Source organism: Cylas formicarius, unplaced genomic scaffold (assembly GCF_029955315.1).
Source record: "Cylas formicarius isolate icCylForm1 unplaced genomic scaffold, icCylForm1.1 PGA_scaffold_6__28_contigs__length_40554024, whole genome shotgun sequence".
NCBI classification, from domain to species: domain Eukaryota; kingdom Metazoa; phylum Arthropoda; class Insecta; order Coleoptera; family Brentidae; genus Cylas; species Cylas formicarius.
This window is the reverse complement of record NW_026844347.1, coordinates 891,614-917,867: the sequence shown is the minus strand read 5'-3', so window position 1 is coordinate 917,867 and position 26,254 is coordinate 891,614. Positions and strand designations below refer to the sequence as shown.

At 33.3% G+C, this 26,254-nt stretch overlaps 1 protein-coding gene across 1 annotated transcript in view; it reads left to right on the top strand.

The window, feature by feature from the left end:
- The window catches only part of LOC132703623 (uncharacterized), a 209,267-nt gene that overhangs the window by 49,820 nt on the left and 133,193 nt on the right, over nt 1–26,254 (top strand). Inside the window, exon 3 of the mRNA XM_060672989.1 lies at nt 19,392–19,590. Coding sequence (XP_060528972.1) covers nt 19,392–19,590 — 199 coding nt within the window. The remainder of the gene's footprint in view (nt 1–19,391; nt 19,591–26,254) is intronic.

Sequence of the window (26,254 nt, the reverse complement as noted above, 5' to 3'; positions counted from 1 at the left end):
TCTGGGGTACAATTCCATGTGTCTTTTTGGCGGCACGTGCAAAATAGGTAATGTGCAAATAAAATTCCTTTTTATTTTGAGGGTTTTTTGGAACCTTCGTAGGATACTTTGGCGATAGTAAAGACTTATTCGACTTCACGACTCAAATCGTTGTTTGGTATTCTTGTTAGGTCAGTATCACGCGGTTTTGTTTGAAAAAAAAACGCCTATAATACCTCCCTGAATACTGAGTGATTGCTCAACCTGACGGGTTTTCTTTCTTTTTTTTTTCGACATGTAAGTCGATGATTTATTTTTGAGCTTGAAATGACTTCTTGCGCCGTAAATCAAAGAAACGTATACATACGTATGCGTCGTGAATAAGAATTTTAAGACGAGACGCAGGATGTGGCGTTGGTTTAAAGTTGGCTTAATTTATGGCGACAGCGCTTTAAGTACTTTTTGGATTAACTGAATTGCAACGTTCCAGGTTTTGAACAACTCTCAGATATCTACGAATGCAATTTGCTCATTAAATGGGTGTCTAATGTGTATAGATTTTAAATCGTTCTTGTATTTTACATCTGACAAAGCTTTGTTATAATAAAAAGTTATTAATTTACAACGAATATAAAAGTTAACATAACTTTAGAATAACACCAGTAACACAACACAAATATCCATTGCATTCCATTTAACAGGGAAATATTTTCGCCAATGTAGTAAACGTTATTATTTTTATTACACAAGTTATTTTAAACATGTTTCGTTAACATAGTCGTGAATGTCAATATATAAGAAATATTACAGTGACGTCATCGGTTCGTTCTCTTCTAGCTTCTGCTTTTACTTACGTACATAAACTAGCTCCACATTCATTTCATAAACTATAAACACTAATACACGTCTAAGAAAGGGGAACAAATAATTTTGATTTTGACTACCTAGATTTTTTAAATTGAAGACAAAATTTAAATTTGATATAGCGAATAAATTCAAATTAGCTTAGGTTCGAGCAGTGTCCCGATGCCTGACGTCAATATTCGAATTTTGCTGATATTAACAATTTCGTTATTAATTTGTACATTAAGACTAGTTGATTCAGATCTACGTAAATATGCGTATCCAGCACGACAATAAAAATTCAGGGGTAAAAATGAGTATAATATCCCAATATCCAAGTCATGAAAAAGAACCTTTTGAGGACTATTTTAGTATTTTGTTAATGAAATTTATTTAATTAAACGGAATGTTACCTGGACCAAATAATTCATAAAATGGACTCTTTTCTTTTGTTTACAAAAATTTTTATAAAAAATAAATAAAATTAACAAATGTTTTCAGAATTTTAACTCCAAGTTTCAAAAATGATTGTTAATGCAAATACTAGGACTTATTTCTGGTTGCTGAGATTTAAAGCATCTAAGGGATAGTGTTACACACAGATTTTTTGTGGTCAACCGTATACTAAAACACATCAAAAGTATAGTACCCAAAATACAACAAATGCATGAAATGATACTGAAAATTATTATATTATTATAAAAGTATTAATCGTGAGTAGGGTACTTTATGTGTTATGGTTGTCATACTTTCATAAATTGCTAATTGACACGGCAGGTAAGGTTAGGGCATTCCCTAAGTTCGAAAATTCTTTCCTAGTTTCTATAATTGACTGAAATATTCACCCGTTTTAGATAATTCGTCCTAAATTATCCGGAATCGGGACTAGTTATACAAAACTAACTGCACACTTTAAGGAAATCGTTGAAATGTAATCTTCAATCGTAATAAACCAAAAAAATATATAACGCAAATCACTGCAACGGCGAATCAATCGATGTTAAAGTATGCTGATAACCGCTTTCAATCAAAACGCCTCTGTTAAACAGTTAAAGTCTCATTCTCATTACGCGACATTTCAGATAACGGCATATCTAGAGGTGTCTTAACCCGCACAGATATTACTTTATTTTGATCACCAGCCACACCACGCTTACAACAAATAACAGTTGGTTAACTGTACCACCGATTTATTCGTTTTCGAAACTGGATCCAGATAGGGATTTTGCGCAGGCTATATGTGAAGCATTTATGACTTTATTCTGAGACTACTGTTATACAAATAAGTAAGTTGTTAAACGAACGTCACATCCTGTTGATCAGGAACGGTCCAATGTTTTTATTTTTATTTCTTATTCTCATTTTGAATTGCATAGGGAAATTTTGGTGAGTTATTTAACAATCTAACCGCTAATCTCCTTGAATTTTAATCACACTTTGCTCACACTTATGGTGGATGACGTCACGGCGTATCTTTGGATGTGTGGGAAATCACGTCCTTGGGCGGTACAGTCGAACGAGGCCATATTTGGAAACGGCGCGAGAACTAGTTGAAGAAATCGTTACTTTCTATATCGACCGCTCCACGTAATACATTTTTTGTTTTTGTTTGTTGATTTTATAATATCTTCAATGAGGAATGTTCATTTGCATACCGCTGCAAGTTTAATCATCGATCCCTATTTGGAATCGTCTATCCGCGGATTTTTGAGCTCTCTCATATTGGGCAATTGATATACCAATTCAAAAAAAAACATTTTTTTCTAAGAAAATAGAAAATTGAATATGCAACAAAAAATAAATGGAATGGAAATAAGTGTTTGAGAAGAAGTTGCAGGGTTAAGGGTTCTTAGGGGCAATATTTAGGTGATTTAAAGACGAGAAGTTCAAATAAGCATATGTCACACACGAAACTGTTGTTAAAAAAAAGGCTTTCATAAATTCTTAATAACTCACTAGATGATTTGAAAAAATGACTCACACCCATTTTTTAACACAGACATTTTTAAAACTTCTTAACCAATACCCGTACATTATGTAGAACGGATATTTTGGGAAAAATAATTATCCCCGCCGCTGCTTTTCCTTGGAATAAAAGTTATTTTCACATTCCTTTACATCGGGATCGGGATATTATATATTATTGTGTTATATATATTCCGTTGTATTATTAATTTATGAATAATTGTAGTTCATAAATTGCATTTCCTAAAATTTAAAGACATCAGAAAGTTTTCTATTTTATGTCTCCAAAAATAATTTCGTAAATTTTCTCCGAAACGCCTTCAATCATTAAAAACGGAGAGAAGATACTCTTTGCTTTTCCAGAAAAAAACATATTTTAATAGGCTTGAAACTTATTAATAGAATAATAGAATGAAGTCAGAACAGTGAAAAACCAAGGTTTGATTGTACCTTCCATAATAATATATTATGCAACAAATATGCATACTACACTTTTTGTACAACCGTTAATTTTTGGGTACATTTTTGCAAAATAACACGAATACATTCATTCACTAACATGACCATCAGAATTGACAAACGTCACAAACGTATAATCAGGCATTTTACAAAAGGAAGTAGACAAAAATTTTAACTGCAGAAACATTTGTCTTGCCACTCGTTTCGCAATAGAATGTACAGGTCATCAACCAACGCATTTGCTTATTCCACAAACTAATCAGTCTAAAGCCAACTTTTTTCTTCTCGAAAACTGTTCATTTAATAAACTAAAACTTAAACCTAAAATTTTACTTAAAGTAAATGAAAAACAAAGTTTGTAATTCGAATTTTTTCTAATTAATTAGGATTAATTAAATTTCCTACTCATGATTGTTAAAGTAATTAGATAATATAACGTAAAATAAATGTTTCGTGTGATTATCAGTGTATTCAGACATATTATTGATAAGTTTATCAAATACGACTAAAAGCAAATCAAATACTGGACAGGATTTTTATGAAAATGCATTTTCAACTTTTATTAGATGGCAAAATATCTGTAACTTTTTTATTTCTGTATCTGTATAAGCTGTGTGTAAGCTGTTTGGCTGGGTTGAGAATGTCTCTGAATATGCGTACATTCTAGATGGAATGGCTTTGATAATAGGTAGTTCCATCACGTAGAGGGTACACACCGCAGCAAAACCGTTTACTGACATTTCCTTCTAAATTCAGGTCAAACATGGCAGCCGATTAACACGAATACTCGAATTTTAACGGAAATTTGCCGAAAAAAAAATTAAAGGAAATAATGATAAATTGCAATCGCGATTACCCAATTATAGTTTTAGCTAACAGTACGGCGCAAACGACCATTATCTCGTTACGACGTATTGCCTATCAATGAAAGCGTATAACTAGGCCAGAACATCTTCAGCGATTATATTATATAAATAATGTGATTCGCACGTTCCACGGGATATGATAAATAGTTTGACCCGCATTTCCACGACGTGTTTATTGTTTCCTTTTTATTGACGCATTAACGTAACCCCACCACCCACGGTGCAAATACACGAGATGAATAGGTTTGATTAGTTGGCATTCAGCAATGTTAAAAGTTAAAAGATTCAACTCGCGTTTGATACAGAGATTTTTAAACACAAAGTTGTGAATAGTTGGAATCATACGCTCTGGTGTGACTTGGATGATTGTTTTTTCAACGACACCCATCCCTTAGAGCTTCCCAGCGACAATCAGCAACAACTATGCATAATGAGTTTGTCTTCCGGCTCCTGACTCCAAGATGCGTCTTTGGCCTTTGATCATTTGACTCCTTACACCTGTTTTATCTACTCTAAGTATCAGCACTTAGGCCACCAGATGGGCCCGTTGTGCTCCCAGGCCGCTCTAGAGGGCGTCCAGAATGCCGCCCCTCCTGTAGAAGGTCAGCAACTCCTTTAGCCCAATACCGTGCACTGAGTCCGGATCGATCAGGGCCGTTCCGAAGACTCCCAATCTTGCCCATGTCAAGGCAGGGCACTCGGTGAGCAGATGATACGGGGTCTCCTCCCCCTCCATGCACCACCTACACTCCGGGTCGTCTCCAATGCCTAGCAAGCAAAAAGTCAAGAAGTATTGTAAATCACTGAGAACTCTACTTCTGAAAGCTACGCACCCCATTACCAGTAAGAATAACGCTTTATGAAGTCAAATAATGATATTTAGACCGACCCACATATTAGAATTATTTTTAAATACGCAAACGTTTATTTATGAATAACTAAAATAATATTACAAGTTGCAAGAACAAAACCGTTTTTAATTCATGTGGTCTCACGGTTCGTTTGTTTTCTATTATCTTAGTTGGAATAGTGCCGATATTATTGTATATGGTCATAGACTTAGATAAAAACTTAAAAACGGTAAAATTTGTATTTCACGCAGAAATTATATAAATATTTGGTAGGTCAGCCATTTAACGATTCGCAGCAAAGACTTTCGATTTAGCGGAAAATCCGAAATAAATAACCGCCGTGTCATTGTAAACAGTTCTTAAAGATAGCGCTTTTATTAACGTCTTGTTTTGGACAGAATTCATAATTTAGAAAAAGAAAATAAAACCAGAAGGAGAGACCTTCGCCAAGTTCATGGAAAAAATTGTGAATAAAAAACAGAATAAGTAACACCATGACTGGCGGTATAGTAGTGACAATATCCAATTGAAACAAATAAAATGCAACAAATTGGTAACAAGTAGCTTTAAGTTTAATAAAATCGTAGGGTATGTTTTTATCTTTTGTCTTCAAATTACTGTTTTTTGTTATAAAACTGTCTTCTTATCCAGCCGATAAGATTGACATAAGGTTAGGTTAGATTAGCAAAACTTTCGTCTTTTATAAGTTTACGTTGCAGTAAATTAATTAATGTTATTAAGATTTTTAAAAATCTGCATATTAAAACAATAAGGGCTAGGTAAATTACGTTTCATTTAAATGAGACATGCCACTAAGGTCTGTTCACCACATATCACCAGATATTCACCCCCGATGGGGCCTACAATGGCTTTTGCCTAAAGAAATACATCTCGCTCGCTGTAAACGAGGATTACATTATCTGCAACTCGCCTACGCGCTAAACTATTTAAAGCTATTATCATTCTTCGACAAATGCAGTGTTGAATAACACGTCGCATACCAGCATCGGCGTATTAAATCGAGTTACCCCCAGGAAATGGATCGCCTCCTAACTGTACCGCATAAAAGCGGACGAATTTAAGTAAAACGTGCTCGCCCATCTATCACCTGCTCTATCTAATTTTCAGGTAGGTACCGCGCCGTACGTGAAACATACGGTACGAATCGTTCCGATGGATAATAAAAACGTACGTCGACAGAAAGCAATGTCTTTCGTGAAACTGCGTCGCGCACGAGGTTAAAAAAGACAAATCGTATGAACAGTTAGATGGTTAACGATAACAGTTGTGAGCAATCGTAACATCTCGCGGTTCGTGGCGAAGGAACGCACCGTGGATGTACTGTTAGGTCAAAATTATCCCATTTCGCCAGTTCGAAAAAAATATGCTGTTATGTAAATTATTTTGATATTGCGCCCACGATAGTTGGATTGGAACGGGTTTCATATGGTTATGATTCACTTGACGCTCCCGAACTCGTGACATGAGATACAAATCGAGGATGAGGCTCGCCGGATCGAGCAACTTACTATTCAAATTCGAGAGCTCGCCAAAGGCCTGCCCTATATCCGTATCTGCAAGTTAAGGGGAGTATTTTACCTCTTCGACCTCAACAGCATAGCAACCCAGTGATCCATGCAAAGGCTTATAAGGAGTCGTCTTTTGTCTATTCGATCCAAACAAACTATCATGGCTTCATCTAGAAACGGGTTTATCTTTACATTATCTCTTACATTGTCAATGACCAACGACAGACTCCCAAAAAAATTAGTCCAAACTCTAGGTTGGAAATTCGGGTTGGGATGATTTACGCCAAACTTTACAAATTCCATCAAAAGGCTGTAACTATAACTTTTCAAATTGTGCCTAAGCCTAGTTCTGCGCGCTTTATCGATTACCAATGACAGACTGCCAAAAATATGCCCAATACTTACATATTGACCTCAAACATAATTTGACTAACTGCATCAAACTATAGTTTGGAGATTAGGTTTGTGAAAATTCATGTCATAACCTTGTTTTTTCTTAAATGTCTAAAAAGAATTACTTATAAAAAAAAATGAGGACAAATTTCATCAAGAGGCTTTAACTATATCTTTAAAAAATGTGTCTAAATCTACTCCTGAGAGGTTTATCAATGACCAATGACAGACCCCAAAAAATAATGCTTATTAACCTCAAATAAAATTGGACTAGCTGCATTAGGATTGTTAAGATCTCTGACAAAAACTTGCATTTGTCTGAAAAGTTTGAAAGGAATTGCTAACTTTACTTGCTCAAAACCAAAGTTATACCTTTTTTATCCCTTCTGGCAACAAAAAATTCAGACAAAAACGTACCTTAAATTTAACCAGATTCGCGAACAAAGACCACACCACGCAACCTATTTGAGTTAGTACGGTCATCTATGAGATAAAATTTCAACTCTTTTCTAAATCTCCTTGAATCTTTTAACTTTTAGCTCACAAAAGACATTTGTTGTACTTTTATGGATTTCCGTTGAATTTAGTTTACTAATAATAATAATAATAAATTTAATTATTGTCGCGTTTCTAGAAATGCCTGCAAATCAGATAATCGGGTTTAGTCTAGTCTTTTCTATTGGCTCTTACAAACGAGATCAAGCTTCAATGTTTGCCGGATTTGTTAAGCTAAAACGCGCTGACGTAAGTTGATTAATGTATTCATTATTAACTTAAATTTAAATTTTGAACTAAATTTAACGACCCCGTTTAACATCGCGGCATTAAATTGACAAATTAACAATTCGCTAAAAATTACATTGAGTTAAGAATAGCCATGTTTGTCGTGGCAATACCGTTTAACTAAATGATAATGAAAATACCCCGACTCTGACCGACCAATTTAAAACTTGTATTTAGGCCGTTTATTTTCCAATTCTGAGCATAAATCATAGATTAAAATATTTGATTGTTTGACATAACAGATTACATTATTCTCTCTCAATCACTCCAAAGTGATATCTAATGATAACTTTACCAACGATAGATACATATGAAGGATCAAATACACCACGAACCAATTGCACCAAAATAATATGATTAATTAGATCACTGATAAACAAATTATTGACCGAATTATCAGCATGTTTTTAAATAAAGGAGCAGGTTTATGCGAATTCCATAAAAACCTTTGGCTTTTCATAAGATTCTGGTCAAAAAACTCCAATCTATTGGTGTACATAGTAGCCTGTTAAGCTTGAATATCTTACAGTTGAACTGAATGAGTCTGATAAGGTGAACTCTGTGTGGACCCGGTAAAATCGCCCCAAGAATCCCTTATTACCCATTTCTCCTATTCTTTTGACTAATGGTACATGATATAAATCATATTTTCAATACTCTAGGCTTGCATGCTCTTATTTCAGTTGGCAAGGATCTCGAGGTAATGTTAGACTACAAGTTGTTGTTTGAGGAAGATATTCAAACAATTGTTAAAAAATCTCAAAGAAACGAATAATTTATAGTGCTATTTTTTGAAATTTAAATGATCATAAATCTGTGTTAAATACGTAAATAGAATAGAAAACATCCGAAAAAAGTTTTTACGTTATCTTGTGTCCAAATGCTACCCAAACCTAAATCACCTTCAGGCGTCTTCAATTAATAAAACTGAGGTCCAGAATATCAGTTCCATTCATACACAAGCTATTCTCTTATAAAATAAAATAATAATAATTATTATTTTTAAATTGTAAAATATTAATTTGTATTGGCAAATGCAAGATTTTTAAGAAAGTCAAATGTATTTTAGTATTTTTTTGGTAATACCAGTTGCCCAATAAACTCCTCAATCATACACATATTTCACCTAAGTACAAATTCTACTAGGACACTAGCTATTGATGTTTTTCTATGACAAAAAGTTGGTGTCATTTACAGTTTACAGCGCTGACAAATTTTTCAAAGAAAGAAAACATGGAAGTAAAATTAAAGACTTTGCACGCACGGTGACACTACGTCATTATTTATAATCGTTATAATCGAAACGTACGGTATACACGGTAATTTTCACTCTCTTTCTCCTCTATAGGAATCGTCGTCTCCATTCCCCGTGAAATTAACATATCCTTCAACTTTTACTCGAGCCACTAATTGATAAGAACTCTGCTCGGTCGTTAATATCAACATAGCACTGATGAATAATAATTACTTCTCGAAAAAATAAAGCGCTCGGTCCTTCGCATAATATCAAAGCTAGATTTTGCATTTCACTACCCAAAGGAAGCTATAAATACCTTCAATTAATGGGGATAATAAATATATCTTAAATAGCAGCTGCGATCAATTCCGGGAAAAATCTTTGGAGAGTAGACTTGCTAAGCTACCAGTCTTGAAATAAAACGAAAGTCAAAGATAAATCTTCGGTTGGAACGTTTATAGGTTTTAAGCCCGATTTGTTTCGTTGACCAAATGGAAAAAATAGTACCGCCAAAGGATTTAATTGCAGGAAAACGTAAAAAGTGTACACGTTCCTTTTCGGTTTTTTTTGCGATTGGGTTATTTGCTGGTGCGCTTGTGTTGACTCAACACCCATTTAATTTGCTGTTCTAATTATAACATTTTATCAACATATTTTCCAAAAGTGAAAATTTTTAGGAGAACCAAAGTTTCTTTTAAGTATTCGTTTATGAAGGAACGATCCCTTGCTTGTCGCTTTTCCAATGTCTGTGGTGTGTTGAATTTAATTAAATATGATTTTAAATATAAATTCCGTCTGAATTTAACGTCACTTCGTTGAGACAAGCAAAACTGAGAATTTTGGACGTGCGTCTGTATGCAGACCTAGCGTAGGTTTTTGCATGCACGTTTTTAATGCGCACAGATTAACGCCAGCGTAAAAGTCTGCCTTAGGGGCCTTTACGGTTACCTTCTTAATAATTAACTGAAGACCAAGAATCAATCGATGTATTGTTAATCTAAAAACCATAAGGCAAAATAATAACATGCTTAAAATAATAATAATACACATATAAAATATCTTTATATACGTGTTAAAGAGACTAGTACTAGTGTCATCATTGATCTTGGTATGAATATTTTGCAAAAAGGAAGGAAAATACTGATTTAATAAGCACATCCGGCGTGTGGCAAGCGATCTGTGCCTTTTTTCTTCAAAACTTCCTTAATTTGCCGAGGTATTAAATAAACTATTTATAGATCCTTGGCGCTTATTGGTAATAGTACAACAATAAATTTTACATCTAAACATCCGAACGTTCGTGTTGTGTCGCATCTTATTTAAAATACTTATGTAATATTTCTCGATACAAATTCCATTTTCTTGTTCTTGTTCTTTACCGGCAGTACTAGACGAAATTTTGACTGCGTCTTTCCTTTTTTCTTATATCTTTTTTTGTAACCTTCCTTTCTGCTCTTTTGTTTTCCCCTCAGATACATTAAAACATTACCTTGCATAATACGTACTTTTTAGGAAGCTATAATGATTGTTGAAACCCAAGAGCTGGACAGAGTCGAGAGATATGATTACCTGGGTACGAGTGTCGACTGCAATGTGGATTATTCTTCGGAAATAAAGATCCGCATTGAGAAAGCCGGTTCAGCCCTTGTGAAGATAAAGAAGCTGCTCTGTAATCGTCATTTGAGACTAGATCTGAGAAAACCAATGCTCAAGTGTTATGTATTCCCTCAACCTGTTTTGTGAGCGGAAACTGGAAGCCTTCGAGATGTGGGCATACCGTAGGATGCTGAGAATACCATAGACGGAACATGTCACCAACGTGGAGGTTCTGAGAAGAATGAAGAAAGGTGTAGAGATCCTACAGGAAGTGAAAGAAAGGAAATTGCAATATCTCGGCCACATCATGAGAGGACCAAAGTATGAAATTTTACAACTCATAATCCAGGGAAAAATTGTGGGAAGAAGATCTATTGTAAGAAGAAGAATATCCTGGCTTAGAAACCTACGAAATGGTTTAATGTTACATCATCTGACCTATTTAAAGCCGCAGCTTCCAAAATCAAAATAGCAATGATGATAGCCAACCTCCGAAGTGGAGACGGTACATGAAGAAGAAGAATGATTGTTATTAACTAATTTTATTATTTATTATTATTGTGAAACTTCGATAGTTTTAAAACTGGGTTTAAAAAAAAAGCTCCCCCTTTTATTGCACATTAATGAGGTCTACGTATACCTGCAAACTGACGATCTCAGCTTCAATCGCAAACGAGTCAAGATCTCGTAGTAGGTACCGAAGGCAAAAAGGAAACAGCAAAAAATTCTATTCGCTATCGCGATATTAATTCTAAGCGCCTCTTATACCATTTGTGTTTCTTATTAAAATCGTAGATTAATCTTCTTCTTGGATTGGAATATTTGCGAAATAAAATTCCTTTCCAAAGGCTGAGCACGCTTGCGTCAAGTGTAAACTGCTTAGAAAACCTGTTGTTGATACGATCGCATCTCCTTTGATTCTGAATAATAAGCTGCTATTTTATATATCCGATTCGCTTATTAAATGACTCCACTCCATTTTAGAGAGAAATCGCTTTCGTTCTTTGAAAGAGAAATCACCCAACGCCGTGGAAAATTAACCCTTAATTTCGACGATTGACATTGGTGCTCAGCGAGTGCTTTGTTCTCAGGCAATTAAACGAAACATAGAAAAAAAATAAACGTGTCAAAAATTCTTTGATCTCAAGACTCAATCATTCATTTACGTTTTCTAGGTACAAATATTGAAAATAGAAAGCGTCCTTGAGATTACAATCGAAGCCTCTGAGGCGTGTCTGAGATGGACGCTTTTCGGCAATATCATTATTTTCGGCAACGAAAAAACACTACACGCCATTTGCCACATGTAGACTATATTATACGGTATCTATAGGCAATACGAAATCAATTGGAACAGCACCAAAATTGAAACTCGGGTTTTCAGTGGCACCCTTTTTATGACGCATTTGCGTTTGAATTGATTATTTTTAATTTAAAGTAGACGTGACTGAAATTAGACTACCTCCATTCTTCCCAACAACTTATGCTGTGACAATGAAAACAAACAAATTTTGATTATTTAGGAACATTTCCGTCTCTATTGCCTTTTTTTTTTTTCATAAAAATAAAACGTAAAACATTACATCTCAAAAAAAAAATTGTTATAGAAAAATAACCTACTTGGATGACGTCATACATTTTTTTATACCCCTCTTGATCAATTACTTTCTATACCACAAGATTTATAAACAACACTTTAACCACAACTTGTTGAATGTGTGATAAAATGAACGAGTGGTTGAAGAAGTTTAAAAGTGTGTTGCATAATATACTATTTCTAGAACCGCTACTTGTTGAGTACATTTTTGCAAAAGAACACGAACACATTCACTAATTAATATATGACGTTAGGATCATAACAAACCTTCAAATACCATTAGTGTTTTAATCCTTCCGGACGCATCCGATGAGAACCAACCCATGACTGAAAACGCCCCTTATAGCTGACTTTTTAAAGATGCAATTTGCGCACGCCTGAGCAGTGGATAATTGGATCTTTTAATAGAGCAAACGTAATTTTTTTTTAAGTAATAAAAATTTTAGCAATTAATTTATCTATTAATGCATAAACCAAGAATAAATATCTTTTTTAACGAAATTTCCACGGGCTACTGTAATCTGAGACCATGTTAAACCTCCTCCTTTAGTTTCACCCATCACAAACAATATATGGTTAAGCAGAAACAGAATAGATTGTGAGGCAGTTTCTGTTAAGCTCTGAAGAAGCCAACAGGATGATTGTCGAAACTCGGGAGGATTAGCGACGCTGGAGGAATCCAGAAGTTTTGTAAATAATTTGAATAAATATCGTTTAAAATTATATTTGATGCGCGATATCTTCCTGATGATACAATTATACTAACTAACCAAAACTATTATTTCTATTCCATTTCTTTTGAATCACTCTGTATATGAACACGAACAAATAAAACGCAACAACGGCAACAAACTAAGTCTTTTACTTTAATAACCCACCAGTCACACTACCGAGCAAATAGTGCGGGTGTCGCGAATGCCTACATACATTTTTATATCATTGGAAACCTATTTGGTTTAGTAAAATCGCGGAAATATATTCATCCGGAGTCTGACGACGGTAAAATCCGTCTTTATTATATGAGAATTATTAATAAATTTAACGGTCCTGGCAAGACGAGAATTTTTTTAACTCTTCTAATTAGCTTCCTAAGTTATAGTTGGCTTTCAGGAATGACGTCATGGTGTTTTTAAATAACGCATTTCGTATATTATTTATATTTTAGCAATGATCTCTAACCTAAACGTATACAGTGATGTTTATGATTCTTGTATGGCCAAGTGTTACTTTTCAAGCTTGTTGAATTACGTTGGTCTCCATTTTCAGTTTGATCTTTTTTCAATTGAGGAAAAACCAAGATATTAAAAACTATTAGCTTCAACAAATCAATATCAATTTTGACGAATATATTCCGAAAGACACATAACCAAAACTGGCATTGATTTTTATAAAGAAACGGCAATGATTTTTTGTCCATGTCAGTCACCATATATATTAAACAAAAATAACCAAAAACGACGTCATTCCAGAAAGGCAATTCGTCAACCATAATACTATACCTACTTCCACAGCCGTCATTTTATAGCTTGAAATACGCCTACATCGTTATATTTAAAGGGATTTTAGTGGTCCTCGAATTAACTAAAGACCTAAAGCATGATTCTTGTTGAAAAAATTGCTAGGTTAAAATAACCGATGATCTATTAAACTGTGTTAATTTAGTGTTTATTTTTTTGCTCACAATTTACATCTCACGTTCATCCTATTGATATCGGCATCACTTTAAACTAAACAATATAAACGTACGCCAATTGGCGTCGTCGGAAGGTTTGTTGACCTTCGCAAAAACGAAACCAAAGAAATAGTTTACCTTTCTCTTGCTGCTTCGCTTTAACAGTACCGAGGAAAATTAAGCTAAACTCTCGCTGCAACTAATAGCATTAAATTGCACGTGGAATTATTGCATGAATGTTATGCGAGTGTGTGTATGTGCGTGAGTGTGTGTGTACTTAGAGTTGCCGAACAGTAAAGAAAACATTATTCCGACAACGATAACTGTAACGTTAATTATCTTGTCAGTAGTTTGTATTTATCCGAGATCTTTAGTTTTGCTTAATTAGACGATGTTTTGCGCGAAAAGCGCCATTAAAGATATTTAAATATAAATAAGATTGACGAGCAAATTGTGTATTATTTCTTCCAGAATCCCCAACCAACTTCGAGTTGTTTGGAGTGATTGGTGAAATGATACCTGTTAGATGTTAAGTGAATTCCATTTGCAATTGGCAAAGTAAAAAGTAATTCAATGTATCAGATTTGTAATTTGAATTTGATATCTGAAATTGATCTTCTTGTACAAGGGTCTTTCAATAAGTCAATAAGTTAATAAGTCCATGGCGTTCGCAGCATCGAAAATAAATTTTTGCAATTAAGTAGCCCTCCCAACTTGTCAGCTGTTCAAGTTTCAGCTGTATCCATCACTCGATTGTTGATAAAAATTGATAGAAATGGGTTTCGAGCAGTGTTTAAGCACTTGAATTTGAAAGGGTTGAACGATATTTACAATTGAATGAATGAGTTTAACCGTGACGTAGATCCTCAAAATATGAATCCAGATCGAGCGCCCTCTGGAATTGTTTTCTCCGAAAATTATTGACATAATCCACTAATTAAGTGGTCGATGAATCAAAGTACACAGTTGAGGCCACAGGCTTGTTGCAAGACACAGTTGGCTTGAATTTTGCATGAAAACTGGAGTGTGAAGAAAATTCGGCCCTGTTGATATAGTTTAGAATATCTTAAATAATAATAATGCCAAATGGTAAAATAAAATACAAAAGAGCATATATCAACCAAAACTAACTTATGCCTCTTAATTTTTTATCTCCACGCACATTGAACCGTATATTTCTTTTGCTTACATTTCGTCATTTAGCACTCTCACTCAAAATTAGAATTTTATTATAAGCACTTTTTCATTTGATCTGGCCATTCCGTTGGATAGAACTCCTGTAAAAATGAAAATTTCATACTTGGCTTCAATTTGGCTAACCAAGATAATTTTAAACGTGTCATTCCTAAAGGACAAAAGAGCATCGTTTAAAGAAAGATCATTTAGGGCGAAAAAAACAGCAAACCCATTAGATAAGAAAATAATGCATCTGCCGTCGAATAATGAAGAAATTCGATGTGTAGCAACTCAAACGTAACCTGCCCGAAGGAACACAAAACACGGACGCCTCTGGTCACGTATGCACTTAAATTTGGAGATAAAAAATCGTGTTGCATGTGTCGAGGAACATAAACAAGTAAAAGTGGTCGGTCAAGATGGAATTAAGGCACTGGAGCTTGAAGTTGAGAAAGCGAACTGACATGTACACATGGTGTTGTTTTTAAGTGGGTTACCCCGTGGCCGGCATTTGCATAAAAGTTCTTCCATATTTTCAACTGGGATGCAAACACGTAATACAACAATGCAGATCTCCAACGCTATAGTTTAGGTACTTGTAGGTACGTAAGTACTACTAGCATCTTCCAATAATTAAACGGAGTCTTTTGGCTTTAATTAATAGATATGTGGTTCTTTGAATCTACGAAAAATTATTGCAAATAGGTCACATCGGTGTCACATTGTCGACTATTATAAAAATTATCTTTAAATATGTAGGCCGAAAATGAACTTTTTTCTCAAATTTTCTCCAAAATGTATAGTATATTATGGATAGTGGCAAAGTTGACATCTTAAAGTGACACACCTCTTTCTATTTAAAAAGTAGTCTTGTCTTCGTAAAACAATTTCCACGCTTTAATTTCCAGTAAATTTTTCCAAAATATTGTACAATGAAGTAAAAATTGTGTGTAATTTTGAGTGCATTTATTTACAGCGACTGTTAATTCAATTATTTAGTCCCATTTGAGAACAAAATGACAAATAATAAATATAAGCGCAACAAACTACTTTGTTACTTTGTCCAGAAGAATCTACTAAGGGCGTTCTTGACTAAGACATCGACTGTGAATGAATTTCTTTCAAATAAATGGGAACCAAAACCGGGCTCCCTTTAAAGTCTATGTATTAAGGATAAAATACAAATTCGGGAGATTTTTTTCGATCTTAACTAGTTTTGATGATTTTTGAAACTTTAGGATTTCGCAAATTTAACTAACTGTTTTAAAATAGTAGTTCACAAAAGGACCGTCTTCAGCGCCATTCTAAACATTATATACAGGGTGAAATTAAAAGGGAGATGTCATTTGCCACAAACAATTCTGTAGTCCAGAGATTTTTGAAAAAAAAGTGCCGTGTAATCCAAAAATTTACAAGTTTACAAATGGACATAATTCATACTATACCTAAATGCGATGCTCAATTGAGTAAATTCAAGTCCATGCATTAAATGAACCCGGTATATGGTGTGGCAAAGTAGTATATCTCCCTTACTTACAATTGTTTTAAAAAAATATTTTATAGATGTTGCATAAAATCCAAATGCTAAGAGCTAAAAGCAAACGTGAAAAAAATTTTGAACTGTACACAGGGTCCCATTTTGGTCGCAACTGAGTAGTATGCCCGTTGTTAATGAAGATTGAGCCTTGCGTTTTCGCAAATCTTTGGTGCCTTTTTTGTGAAACGAAAGAGGATGTTAACAAAATTTTCATGACTTTGTCATGTTTAGGGCACCCCTCGTATCTCGGGTATCCTATGAAATGTCGGAAGGATGAAAAGCGCCGCCGATATAAATTTTTACGTAGAATTCAGTAGCGTAGTCAGTTTTTTTTTAATGGTTTCGTCTTTTTGAAAAAAAAAAGAGTTTTTTTTTTAATGAACCGCCCTTAATTTTATAGGCCAATTGGATTCGGCTTGGTAGGAGCTTCTCCAAATTATGGTTATTAAATGGAGTTATTTGTATAAAATGACATCACAAAAATGACTGACTGACAAGTATCCATTGATTTCGAAATATATTTTTTAGTTTTCAGGGACCTATCAAAACCGACCACGGTTTTTGTTTAGTTGAGAACATAAATAGTATAGAGTGTAACCATTGCTTTCTTCCCTATTCCCCTAAATTGGTCGACACTGTGTTAAACGATTTTATATCTCCATGAACGTCACGAGCGTACATTTATCTCATATGTTCAATTGTTCCGGCTATGCCAAAGTTCACGTAGATGTGTAGATGTATGTTCGTTATCTAAACAATGCGCTATAAAATCTGTAACCTTATCACAGATCCAATCTGCGATTAGCCTTCGCAGAAGTTAATTGACCGGTTGAATTGTTCCCGCAGTGTAAATAGCGAATTACAACCTAAAATGTAGGTAAGCATACATCGGGAACGCACGAATGGAAAAAATATTAAAATCTGCCGCGTGAAAAGCGAATTAAAATCGCAACTGGAAAAAATTGCATCGCAGATCTGACTAATGACAGTAGTAGAAAAAATGATATCAGAAATGACTGCCGGAAACGGACCCATTGCACTGGAACTTCTTCCGCTTTCCAAGGTTACGTAAGACCGTTACAGTCCGAGGTCGTCAGATTCTTGCTTGATTTATTTTGTTTTAAATTGATACAATTTTACACAATTTAGTGACGGTACTTCAGAACAAGTTGCAAACGCGCGTTATCTTATGAACATTATTTTAAAGGAGCTTAGTAAATGCAATATAATTGTTAGCAACTTTTCCCGCCTACGTGTGTAATTAGCTGTGACCATATTGTACATGACGCACTTAAATTAACCAAACAAAACGCACATAACGAAGGACGCCTTTAATTAATTTATAACGGCTTGCATTTTCGCAAAAATTATAAACAGATGCTCTTGCTCAATATGTGTACAAATAGTTCATAAATTTCAAATTCAATTAGTTCAATTAGTTTCATGCTTCTGAAACTCATTTATGATTTATGTTTGGTTTCTTCCGTTATGTTCATGTGTCTATAGTTATTGAGAGACGCAGTTGGAAGCACAATAAATCAAATATTGCACTGAGTATTACTGTTAATATTCGCAATTTCATTTTTGATTTTGCGTTACCAATGGAATAGGCGAAATAAAATAAGTACCTATTCAAAATGATGCAAAATTTGTTATAGTGTGCCTAAAACTTGACTTTATTATTGACACAAACAGAACATTATTCATATAACAAGAATTTCCGGCATAAACAGGATAACCAATAAGGGCATATAAAAAAATAGATAGAAATAGATAGAAAATGTTGAGTTGAACCCCTTAGAAGCATCAGTTTTTGTGTGCAACACCACGATATGTATTTTTGACATAGTAGAGACCAAGAAAGTACTAAGTATTTGCCCTCAGCTGGGCAGCACATGTAGTATTTTAAATTAAATAATTCAATTGTCTTAACCTATTCTTTTTACTTTTTATTTTTTACAAAAACACTCATATAAAAATATATGTAAATGCAGGTTACATGAGCAAACTAGATAATTTGAGGCGTTATAACCATTTATTTGTGTTTGCTTGTCTGTTAAGAGGTGAAGTTAAAAAAAAAATTAATTATATCCTATCCTTATCAAATTACTTTGTTAATCTTCCAAGTGTATATCCCACTAAATCTTTAATCTTTTAAAAAATTGTAGTTAACATTTTTTTTATCTATGTGCACAATTTTGAAAATAAAACCGTGTTATGACCTTAAAATGGTTTTTAATTTACTCCTGATTATACCAAAAGTGTAAATTAAAGGTTAACTTATATACGACAGTCTACTTCCCATAAAAAGTCGGACTCTCTTTCACCGAACATTTCCTTTAATTTGCAATTTTAATTTATATGTGAACTTAGCACCCGCATTTTCGTGCCATAGCCATCAATTTGTTTCCATTAAGGAGGACTAAAAGGACATACAGCAACAATGTCTTGTGTCAAAAAAAATTTTTGCTTCTATTTTTACAGTAGTAGATTTGGAGTTTCAGTTGACAATTAATTTCATGTGAAATCAATTAAATCACCTGTCGTAAGTTAAAAGCAATAAAATTTTATAAATAGGTATAACATAATATACATTTTTTCATTTCGACAAATAATTAGTGGTAAATTAAATATTCAGCAATAAAAGCTCTCATGCATTATTTTGATATAACCTACGCATTTACAACCCAACCACAAATGATTTATGTTTATGTTATCTAGATTTACTTTTAAAAACAAAGGAAATTTCAAATACCTGCTAGAACAATTTCGAAAAGCTCAATTTGCAAGACGAATTTCTGAACCATTTAGTCCATCGCAGTTCCGTCTGCACAATCTTAGGATATAAGAGAATGCGGAATCGGAATGCATATTCGTTATTTTGATTCGACTTGTTTCTTTGTTTCAGACGGGCCAATCCTTCGGAGGGATCGGCTTCGGTATCAAACGCGAGATATTCTTTTTAAACCTTGAGGACGGATATTTCGGATGTCAAGTAAACGAATCGACCGACGTTTTACAACTTTTCGAATTGTCGAAATTATGCGACGGAATTCCGAACTGCTACCTCGGATCCGACGAACTGGCCAAGGAACTGAAATGTACAGGTGCGTCTGAATTTATTTTATTTTTTCATCAACAATATGCAAATAGTCACTCTTTGATTGCAACCTGCAAATTACTCATGTGTTTGGTGTTTCTCATCTTAAATTTGTCCTATTATATATTTATTATTTGAGAATTTTAGAGTATTTTTCATATATGCCGGAAATTGATAAACTATCAGGAATTCTTATCGTTAACACTACTTTCGATTTGAAACCTAAAAATCAGCCTCACAAAGGTACAATTGAATTAAAGTCCATTCCAAAGAAAAATATAGAAAACGCTGTCATAGATATTAATACCAAGAGACTCTTGTCATGTCATGTCAAAAAGCTAAGAAGATTTCAACTTAATTGTAAAAATAGTTCTTGTACCAAAATGCCCTCCGCAGGACTAGTTGCAAGCATTTAGAAAACATAATATGTTTATGTGGCTCACAACCAAAACATATTTAAGAGACAAGACAAACCCTTAATATTTTCGGGGCTACACATAATATCATATCATAATATCATAAACGCATATGATTACTATTGAAGCAGGTGATTGGCGGAACAAATTCATAAATGTTTGTTTATATTGGCTGCCGGTTTTTAGTCATTTTATTACTTGTCTTGTCTCCTTTGGATAGAATGTCTTTGGTCGCAACATACTAGATGTTAAGAAAAGTGAAATTTTCATTTTTTTTTTAAGTGGTTCCAGGAAATCATTGCATAGATTCAAAAGTTCGAGAAATCTAGAAAACTAAATGCTTGAAAATGGCTTTGGTGCTCGAGCAAACGAAAGTCTCCCCTAACTTGAATTTAGGTGGCTCCTAAAAATTTTTTTTAATTGATCCTGAAATAGACACAGTATAGTCCAAGATTAAGTGAGATAATGCTAATCAAATAATTGTAAAATGGGCAGATATTTATGACATTTCCTACATAATTTTTTTAATTATGTTTCTAGCACTCTTTGAAAAATTCACTACTTGTTTGTTATTGCCATTTTTTATTTCACAGAAAGCTGAAACTTTGGACGTGGTAAAAAAATCTGAAAAGTGATTTTTTATAATCTGCACAGAATATTATGGGAGCCAGTTAGTTGATATACTATGTAAAATACAATGAAAGAAAAAATAAGAATGAAAAAAATGAAAAAAACAATTCCAAAACAACATCCAATTTCCGGTAAAATCGGATAAAAATTTGTATTGTAAGAGATGTTGATTTCTAAAACACCCTCAATCTATATTTCGACAATTTCTTAGTATTTCTACCATCAATCTATATTTTGCGGTTAGAAGAGTGCCGAAACTAACATCTACAAATCGATGTAACTGTAGAAGTCACAACTAAGTTCACCATAAAATTCAGGCCATTTAGTAACTTACTAACAGGTTTGGTTAAGTTTAACCAATGATTTCCAAACATTTTAAAATATGGAAACTTTTCTCGTCCTTTTATCTTCTCAACGCAATTAACAACCCTTGTGTTGCGAACTAACCAAAACTAACCAAAACTAACCAAAACTAATCAAGGGCTTTTAAGCTTGTATAAATAATCCATAAATCAGGTAGTTTCAATTCGGTTCAAAACTAACAAATATTAATTAATATATCAGAACACGTGTGATAACCTACGCAATAAACTTCAGTCTTCTACAGATTCAAGCATAACATTGATCAACGTTTTAATTGGATTTACGTTTTGAACAAGAAAATAAGAAAAATGGTTAATTTATCGCAAACTGCTAAAGGTTGCGAAGTACAAACACAAATACGCTATTTGCAACAGGTGCTTAAAAGAATATCGATTATTTTTTGTGTCATCGGTGCTCGCTCAATACACGCAATTTATTCAAGCAAATTTTAGATCGCCGATAAAAAGCGTTTTAAAGGTAGCCTTTTATCTCTTTCTATCTATTGGTACGTTGCTACTTGTAATAATTAATGGCGAATATACGCAGTAAATAGATTTTAAAGGTCGATACAAGCAGCTCATTTTAAAACGAAATTGCTAACTTGTTTTTTTTTGACTTTCTGCTGTTTATTCATTCCACAGAACATACCACGAATGGTTCTGTCATAACAAATTAGTAGCAAGCTTCACTGTTAGCTGTTAAATACAATAAATTTAAAAGAGTGTACTACTTTCCATTTAAAATTAAATGTATTAATATGAATAATTAAAAATAGCTTTATTTTTTCTATTCTCTATTCTGTTTGATCCATATTTCAATCCTTGACAAGCAAGTGAATTAAAAGTCACGAAAATACCAATTAATTAACTGCAGACATATTGATTTATTACTTGAACATTTAAACTTAAAGTACAATAATTTGTATTTTTTTATTTTTATTATTTTTATTATTTTGTTATTTAAAAAATATGTTATAAATCAGTAAACTGGCAATTGACGACCCATATCTCTCTTAAATTCTTTTTTTTTTAAGATTTAGTCCAATTTTAAAATCGTTAGTGTTTTCAAAAACGTTTCGCTAATTTCCAAGGTGAAACGGATATGCAAAACCCAAAAACAAGCAACAAAAATGAACAAATATAACACCAACAAAACAAAAATAGTACATTTTGCAATAAGTTGAATAAACACCACTTTAGTCACTTGTGGTGAGGGTGTTTAATAAACGAGTTTTTGAAAAACTTTATCGACATGTTGCGTACTATAGTTTTTAGTTTTTTTGGGTACATTTTTTAAAAACTGCAGGAAAGTGGCACTTTGCTGACGCCTGATCGATGCATAATTGGGTATTTTAGACCTTTATTGAGTGATAAAAGTTATATATGTGCCCATGCCACACTTTGTTAAATCCTTCCCTCGATATACATTAATTACCGAAGAGACCTTACCTCTTCTAGAGCCAGGAACAAATTTTTCTGACGTGTTATGTTATGTTGTATTGCTACATATATCAGTTATTTTCTCATATATTTAAATGAGCAGCGTGCACATTCATCTGACGTTGCGCATTCTAACGTGTTATGATAAAATGCGTCACTGTCCAACGCCTGACTTTACACGCTATTGCACATGGCAACACAACTGTTTCCGGAAAATATGCAACCCTTGTTTCTCTGCAAATTTAAAAAAAAATAAAAACTTTTTTATAAATCTCCTAGTTTTTCATATAATTTGTTGAAACTTATTCTCATATAAATTTTGTACTAGCAGAGAAAAGGGGTGTACGCTATTACTCTCCTAAATTTTCTCGATGAGGTAATACCGGAAATAACACCGTACGACCAATATCCTGAAAGAAACTAACCTCTTAAAGACATTTTCTCCAGATTTCGTTACAACCTAATTAACGGCAATCAGTTTGAAAAATAGTGGTTTTAGGAGACGTTAAAAATAATTCTACAACGTCAACATTAAAGTTAAAAACACCAACGAGATCAGCAAAGTACAATGGTTCAATTGTTTCCTAGAAAAATGTAATTGGGTTCACCTTTTCTGTTGATTTTTTGAAATTTATTTGAAAGTTACACTGACACTGTCCAGACACTCCTTAATTAAGGTTTAAGATGGATCTATTCCAAGAAAACGTAAGTAAAATATCAAGTATGTTATATTTTTCGAAAGGTAATTTTAAGTCCTTTTCCAAACATATACAGAGTGTCGCATATAAAAAATCAATATTTCGGTTAATAACTAATAAAAAATTAGTTTTAAAACACAAAACCTTCCATATCAAAAAAGTTAAAGCGATGAAATGCATATTTTCGAGAGACAACTTATATCTCGGAAAAATCTAGCCCCAGACATCTGAGTCCACCTTCAGCAAGGTCAGTTTTCCTTTAAAATTGTGCAATTTGGTCACCCTGCTCATTAATTAATAAAAATTAAAAGTTAAAACATAACCATTGCTCAATAAAATATTTTTTATTTTAATTGTCAATAACAAAAAATTAGGTATTTAAGTTAAATATTTCACGTATCTACTTATCTTCTTAGTTAATATTCATGCGCGCCATTTTAATAAAAACAAGAAAAGGAAAGGCACCATTTTAAAGAAATCCGGACTGATCCGCAAATTCCCACGATTGCGAATTTTGGAGGGTGTTGTAGCATTTCAGCAAAAACCAAATAGTTTTCAAAAAATATTCGTTATTTTACTTATTAAACGGACGTGCATGTGTGAAGGTAGACAAGCGGAACATTTAATTAAAATTTGTTATACATAATTTTTGAATATCATCAACTAAAATCAAAAATATGTTTTTTACTAATATTTATTTTTTTAATTTAATTTATTCTTGCACAAAATTTACACGAAAAGTGTAATTTTTCAAAAAAACTTCCACAGGCTATTGCAATACTATTTACAAAACTTCTGGATGCCGCAGTTGTTGTTGAATCGAACTTGCTGACATTTCACCAATCTTGCTGTTGGCTTTTTGTTGGCTTTTTCAAAGTTTAACAGAGTTAACAAAGTTATGCTCTAAAGAGGCCAATATGATGATTGGCGAAACGTCAGCAAGTTCGCAACTGGCCTCGTTGTTTAAATACTTTGATAACAGGTAATACCAAAATAAAATCAACTTCAAATAAAAACATTCCTTAAAACTCAATATAGCTCTAGTTCAAATCATTCAATGTCATATAGCGACAGCCTCCACAAAACAGGTAAATGATCAAAATTTCCAGAATTAACGATCATACTAGTTGCGATTACACCTTCTTCCACGACTTTAGCATGGAATTGGTCTGAAAAAGAAACAATTGTGGCCGAGTTATAGTATGATTTCAGTATTACGCGTTTTAATTTGTCCGTAAGTATGCGATAAACTTCTAAAGCTGAGATGGATGGTGTTTCGCTGGCTGGCATGGGAGCCTGCGGGGCACGCGGGTCACGTGAACCCCGATGAAATTCATCTGTGTGGTGTTTTTGCCATAATTAAAATCCGCGACTGCCAATTTCGTTAAGAAGAAGAGCTAACAGCCCGAGGCGTGCTTAGGACTTATTATGTACAGTTAATGCCGGGAATTCTAAGCGCTGATGAATATTATTACGCCAACGATTTTTCTACGATTTTCCTGCGGTGACATGGTGGGATAAGAAACGTTTGGATGAAAATTCCCTGTGCAGGGTAGGGTACAGTTAACGAAACAGTTACCTCTAAAGATATTCGATTTCCGAAATATTTTTGGTCACTTGTACAACATAATATGGGATTTTTTGTTATTAATTACTCCAACAAGATACAATAATTATCGAAAGGTGGTTAGTTTTGGTTCCATATCAAACGGTACACAAGGTCCGCATTTTTTTTAAGAGAGGAATTTGCTTGGTATTTGGGCATATTTAATTTTACGCAACTTTTTATAGTCGCATTTTGCTAAATTTTACTCATTCAATTTTTATATCTTAAAAATTACTCTGTTTACAGCTTGACTTTGAATTAATAAAAAAGTATACAAAGTGCTCAGTTTTACATAGACAATTTTTAGAAATTAAATGAAACACCCTCTATTTTATTTATATTAAGGGTGACTATAAACTATAGCTATCTCCCGTCGCTTAGAATATATTATCCATTTTATGTTTTTGTTTACTAAAAATGTGTTTAATATCTAGATGGGATTTGCTATATTTTTACTATATTAAACTAACCAAAACTGAATTCTGAAAATTATACTGAGTGCACTGAAAAAAAAAACAAAAAAATTAATAAAGCTTTTTCATTTTTGCCTCATTATCCTGCTATTACTAACTATATGTCATATTTATAAATAACTTTTTTAAGGCATTAGTTCTTGAATGTTCAATTTGTTTCATTTAAGCTGATTAAATTACGCTCTGGAATTAATAGTGTTGGCATATATGCAAAAATCCAAAATGCCCTTAACACACTACAGACTTTTAAGCGGCCGCTGTTTAATTAACACTAAGTAGCAGGCATGCTCTTTAGAATCGGCTAATGATGTTGTAATGTTCTCATTCTGTAGTCTACAAACTATCGTGCGTCAGTTTGATCTGAAGTTTACGCTCTTTTAATAAAATTAATAGTTGGCACACTACAAATAATTTCTGTTTTGCAGAATAATGCAACACAACAAATATCTTAAAAATAAATATTTGTATGCTGCTTTGTATGTCTGGCGGCAAATCTTATAAGATTTCAGGTCACTAAAAGGCCTTAGAATGATCTTCGACTCTTCCTTAGCATACATTACAAACTCCAAACATTCGGTTTCACAAGTACAGTAAAGAATTTACAGAATCTAGTAAGTCACATTTTGCTTTTTGATGAACCTCTTCTTGCTTAAAAATATTAGTATTTTTTAAATATTCGTCAAAGCAAATATTTACCATACCACGTAGAGCTCTGCGCAGAAAAAGTTTTTAAAATAGCTGTTTGATGACATGGATCTTTCACAAAATATTGAATCGGAAGAACAAAATAGATTTCTAAAAAAGATGTTCGTTAGCAAGCAAAAGTACAATAACCCAATTTTAAAATGCTGAGGGAAATAAACCTGAAGTAAAAATACTTACCAAAATCTAATTAACATATGAAAAAAAAATGTCTTTGCTTAGTAAGTATTACAAAATAAAATTAACTATTATAACTAAGTAATAGCATGAGAATTTCCCGAATTTTGTTTAGTTTACAGAATTATTTAAATAAAAATTACACGCCAGTCAAAATTTAGTTCCAC